The sequence below is a fragment of the Mytilus edulis genome, chromosome 12 (assembly GCF_963676685.1).
Source record: "Mytilus edulis chromosome 12, xbMytEdul2.2, whole genome shotgun sequence".
Taxonomy (NCBI): Eukaryota; Metazoa; Mollusca; class Bivalvia; order Mytilida; family Mytilidae; genus Mytilus; species Mytilus edulis.
Genome location: NC_092355.1, coordinates 32,839,416 through 32,845,168, shown reverse-complemented (window position 1 = coordinate 32,845,168; position 5,753 = coordinate 32,839,416). Strand labels below are relative to the sequence as shown.

General features: G+C 32.5%; 1 protein-coding gene across 1 annotated transcript; it reads right to left on the bottom strand.

Moving 5' to 3' along the window:
- Positions 1–228: 228 nt before the first annotated feature.
- On the bottom strand, positions 229–5,384 carry LOC139498287 (hairy/enhancer-of-split related with YRPW motif protein-like). Its single transcript, XM_071286650.1, has 4 exons — positions 5,116–5,384; positions 3,628–3,676; positions 3,195–3,278; positions 229–2,554 (listed from the first exon to the last, which is right to left on the bottom strand). Exons 1-4 carry the CDS (start codon positions 5,175–5,177, stop codon positions 1,814–1,816), a joined length of 936 nt encoding a protein of 311 aa, XP_071142751.1. The 5' UTR covers positions 5,178–5,384; the 3' UTR covers positions 229–1,813.
- Positions 5,385–5,753: the final 369 nt, after the last annotated feature.

Genomic DNA, 5,753 nt, shown 5'->3' with positions numbered 1-5,753 from the left:
GTTTTATTTAAAATAGTGGACAAAATTGCTCTTACAAAATTTCCACTTGGGAGCCTCCATGGGGGAAACCCCCCGCAAATAGTGACAGTTGGCGGGTATGTTCTTGTGGAGATTTGTCTCATCGGCAATCATACGGCATCTTCTTTATTTTAATGATAACCCTTTCATCCCGAAGGAGCGGGGAATGGCACATCATAAATACAATTTCAAGGTTTAAAATAAAACATATTTTAAATTATAAATCATTTTATTTATTATGCACCTGTCATTCAAAAATGTCAAACATAATAATCAAAGCCTTTAATAAAACAACCAAAAGCACAGCAAAGAAGTTAAAATACAACCGTACCGCTTTGTTTCAATATAAAAAGATCAAAGAAATTTCAAAAGAGAACTTTACCATGACTGGCATAATACAAAATTTGAAAACAGTTCGGATAAAAGTAAATTGAAACAAAACAATATACAGTACATACAGTACCGGTATACATAACGAAAAATAATTGAATATAGACCAATTAAATATTTTGACTAATTTAAACCAAAAAGATTGAATTTACGTACACATTATAAATGCATTTGGTAGGATATGATAAATTTAAATATAAAAACTACTGTATTAAAAATCTTCAAATCGGTCTGATCTTTTAGTTTAAGCAGTACAATATAAAAAATACAAAAGCAGCACTTCTTGGTTTTAGAAAACTTCAAATTAAAGGCAAATCACAAAAACATGTTATCTTAAAAAGGAAAACAAATGTATAAGACTAAACTCAACAGAATGTAAAAACAAAGCAACTGAAAAAAATAACACAATGAAACAATAAATAAAAAATACAGAACTAATATAACAAACAAAAGCATTGTTAAAAATGTCTGTTATACACAGCGTCATAGCTTAGTCACTCAAAATTGTCAAAGTCTTTGAATAAATTTGAATGATTAAGGTTCCATCATAAATGTGTAGAGTCATTTGTATTGTAATGTAAAGAAACGATATGCAAAATTGAAAAAAAAAAATGCTTTCAATGAAAGTTAATGTCCTAATCTTAAATACTTAGATTAAAAAATAAATTGCACAAAAAGAGACTGGAACTCACCAGAAATGTATCTTTTCAAAGGTCTGTCTAAAGTAGGTACATGTATATTGACACATTAAAAAAAATTGTTTAGTATGAAAAAAAAAACCAACCTAACATTTAAAGTAAAAACATTACACAAAGGCATGGATTTTATATATAAACATTTCAAAATAGTGTATTAATCTTGCATAGCACTTGTTTTGAGCACAAATAACAATGTAAAAAGTAATTCCTGACACAACACCACTGAACAATATGTACAGATATGTATAAAAATCGTTGTAATTATATTGCATACATCCCGAAAATGGCACTTTTTGATTAAAAAATATGTATACAATGAATGTGTTGCTGCCTTTTGAATATCAAAAATATTTCAAAATGGAAGACGATTACGTCGTTGAAAAAAAATCAAATGCCACAGAAAAAAATCCGTTTGTCAATAAAAACTTCGAGAGTTGCTACAGGGGATATGTAAAGTTAAATCTTTTATTTCCAGAGGAATGACCGCAAAATTTGTCATTTTCTGACTGATAATTTCGGCTACTTGCACCGAATACGTCAAATAACGGCCCCTTAAGCACATAAAAAATGGCTAATATATTTCATATATATAGTAACCCTTTACTACCCTCATTTCTTATCATATATACAGTTATCCTGCTTATACAGTAAGCAATGTCTTCCATAAACATAAGCAATCACAAAGTTATAAAAAAAAGCGCGGGAGTCTAATAAGCAAGTTCACTACCCCATGGTCTGTAGGGTTTTGATGAATTGAGGTCATATCCGTTTGCACCATTCTGTGACATCATAGATTGCATAGATTGCATAGGGTTCATGTTAAACGACATCGGAAGTTGTCTATGTAATTGTGGAATGGAGGGAATAAGAGATGATGATGGTTGCTGATTGGTCGAATTCATCGAGCCCATTTGGTGATGAGACTGGATATTTCCGCCGCCGCTTAATCGCATATTGCCTTGAATGGAAGATGGCGGCTGAATGTCACTATGTGAAAGTCTTGAATCTGTAAAGGCACTACTTGATAATCCATGATGTGTTGTTTGTGGGGTCATGGCAAGCTCTGATTGGCTATTTTGTTGTGTTGTTACCATGGAACCCATCGTCGAAACTGTGCTGCTACCATATTGACTGTTTATAGACGGGTGAGGTGAAACGGAGTTCCACGAATTTTGGAATGTAGTTTTGGAAACGATTTCTCGTTGTGCTGTATAACATTGGAGGTGACCCAACAGACGCATTCGGAGAGGATCTTGTAGGTCCATGCCTTCTACTGCTACGAGATATCTTGCAACCTCTGAAGCACACTCGCGGAATCCTACGGATCTATAATCAGCAGTAAGATGAGGGTCTGGATAATTGTAGCTGTTCAGACCTTTCTGATGTAACATTTTCAAATGATCGACCGTCATCTGAAGTATTTCTGCTTTTTCAAGTTTTGCTGATCCCTGAAAAATAAAGTTAATCTTATAATATATAAACAGAAGATATAACATTATTCCATAAATATTTTGAATAAATGTAAATGAAAAATTGCATGTATAAAATTCTATTATTTTTACGCGACTTCACCCGTATTTAAGTAACGTTCATAAGGGGAATGCAATACAATTCGAATCAACTACAGAAACTCTACGACCGGTTTCTGAAGTTTCTGTCGTATTAAGCATTCATTTACTCAATGGAAAAAGCGGAGAACAAACGTACTTTGGGGATAGTCCTAAATCGTTTGTCGAATAAAAACAAAGACCACCATGGCACAACAACAGTGCGTTCGTCCTACTGTCTGCATGTGCAAGCTTCAGCGTAAATATAACATGTAAAGTTAATAAAAGTATGTATTTTATACAAATTTTTAAAGTTTTGATTTGTGTTTCAAATTTTTATTTACTTTTTACTTTCACTATGCAAGACATACGTATGGCTTTGCAATGTAAACGATGTTTTTGTCTTGACCAGTGGCAAATATTTAAGACAATTCAACGTATGAATAGAAGATGCTACATGTATGTTAACGCCAAAGAAACGGTAACCTTACAATATAAATCGCAAAAATTAAGGTCAATGCAATTTTAATTGGGAATTTACCTGTTTTTCAAAAGCAGATGGCACCAAGCGTCTTAGTTCTGATAGACTACTGTTAATTCTGTCTCTTCGTCTCTTTTCTATCACCTGAAAAAGATACATAAGAGTTAAAAATTTGAATTTTTATAAAAAAAAAATTATTATTAATCGTGGTAGTGTAATTATTCTATTAAAGAGTTGAAAATGCCAATTATCTTTACGTACAGCAATATATTTGGACAAAAGTAGAGACTTTCAAAAACATTTCGACCAAACTGCACTTCGTTGAACAAAATGGTATGAGAAAATGAGGGGGAGGATCTACATATTATCCTCAGTAGTCATTAAAATTAAAACACGCTTATAAAAACTCCAGCTCTCCCAGGCAACCCCCTTAAATAAATTGTTTCTGTCCCCAAATTTAATATAATTTCCATTAACTTGTTTTTCTACCTACCCCTCGTCTTTTCTTTCTATCTGATACTTGACAACTCTGAGAAGGCGAACTGTAATAAAAGAAACAAACAAATTTATAATACAAGTTTATTATTTTGCACAACGATTTAAAAAAAAAACCAACAGAAAACGTTGAAAGTATTCAATCTAAGTATAAATTCATGTGTAATTTCTAGACAACGTTTTCTCTATTTTCTCGGCCCGTAGTATCATCAAAGATAAATATTTAAAGTAAACAATTCTTTATTTATCATAGATTTTGAGTATTGGAAGACACCAGATAAAAATACGGCAGTCACGATTCGTGCAAGGACCGTGTGAAAGTATGCAAAAATGTGCAGCCAAGTTAACATCTGTGAATTCATCCCACGGAACAATTTCTCCGTGTTTCTCATTATCTAATGACCGTGGGAAAATAGCGTTACAACAAAACGGTAAAATAAATTACAAGTTTAAATGTTCAATTTCACTTTAATACGATCTTTAATTAAAGGAGGACAGTTGTACAGATTATTGTTACTGTCCATTTAGTGTTGGGTTTGACCGACTGTATTAGTTTTTGTTGACAATATTGAAATACCAAGCAAATATGTGAAAATAAAATCGTAGATGAATGAATGATAAACGTGTAAAAATCGATTTTCAAAACCAGGTGATAAACAAAATTTCCAAAACAAATATTTAAGCTTTAAATTCAGGTCATTTGTATTAAAGCTTTACAACTTACTAAATATTCACACACTCGTGAATTTAAAAACGAAGATATTTAGATTAAATAATTTCGTAATAATTATCATTTATTTAAAATCCGTTATTTTATTATCGGAATAAACTTTATTTCTGCATCGTTTATCAAAGAATTTTATTAATGCATTTCAATACATCTGTTTTAGATCGCTATATTAAGTCCTCATTAACATTATCATATTGTTCATATATTTTGCATATTTATCAGTGCAAACATATTTTTCCTCTTATCATTAAATTTTCTCAGGAAGGTTGTCTTACAACTTAATTAAAATTCATTTGTTTACTTTAGTTATGTTTAATTGCTTCGTCAGTATGACATCAAATATAAAATAAATATATTTATAAATCGTCTGGGAAAATCTTAAATTAAAGCATATCTACAGCAAAGCATTGTCTAATCGGGAGTAAAATCAAATAATCCCGACTTTGTTTCTTTTTAATTTGAAAAACAATACAATTAAATCTTACGAAGATAAAATCTAACATTGATAAATCCTTTTGACTAGTCAGATCACGACCTGCCAGATTTCTTAATTTCCCAATTCTTCGGTCAATACACAAATAAATTATCTAATTAAGATAAAATTATGGAACTAATGAACTTAATTGTTCTTATTCAGGAAATTAGCATGTAAGTAGCCAAGTGCCATGCCGCTTGTTATTGATAATGTGCCCATGTCGACCTCATGCGGTCACGTGCATCTAGTAAATAAATAAATTTCTGCAATACACAACTTACCTTGCTTTCATATTGTCGTCATAAAGATCATCGCTGTCGCTGTCACTTAAACTCCGTTTCATTGTTCTATTACGGGAAGCTAACTTTGTAAAAAATAAAACTTTAAGCGGATGTAGGTCCTTCCTGGACGGTGGTCGAATAAAACTGAACTCGTGTTTCCCACGGTATAGCCCATTAAAACTTTGTCCGAGGATTATTTACACACCGCCCCTCGTTTGTTGCAGTGTATTGATTGACAGATAAACAGCCGCTAGACATGCGTACAGACTGCCGGTGTGCTGCTCACACGCGATACGATTGGCTGTCGTCTGTCATGCATTCGTCAGATGGTAGGCCCCGTGTCATGCATACTAAGCACGTAAACAAGGATGACATGTGCTTTGACACCGTTAATGCGTTTGCCAATACATGTGTTATTAGTGCCACACGTCAAAATTATTGATCAAAGTGAGTCGCAAGGTGAAGTCTTAAATCAATAATGTATCATAGGTATCATCAACAGCTTTATTTCCGTAAATCTTTATTTTGCAGCAATACTAAAAAATAAAAATAAAAACACGTTTTGATGGCAACACTAGATATACATGATGCGGTCCTACCTGCTGTTTGGGATAACGACATACGTCATACACGCGCGG

Bases quoted from the DNA above. Each gene is read 5' to 3' on its own strand.
- LOC139498287 (XM_071286650.1), bottom strand. From the start codon at position 5,177: ATGAAACGGAGTTTAAGTGACAGCGACAGCGATGATCTTTATGACGAC. The intron at 3,677-5,115 runs GTAAGTTGTGTA...CTTTTATTACAG, and splicing joins GACGACAATATGAAAGCAAG to TTCGCCTTCTCAGAGTTGTC. The intron at 3,279-3,627 runs GTAGGTAGAAAA...TATCTTTTTCAG, and splicing joins ATAGAAAGAAAAGACGAGGG to GTGATAGAAAAGAGACGAAG.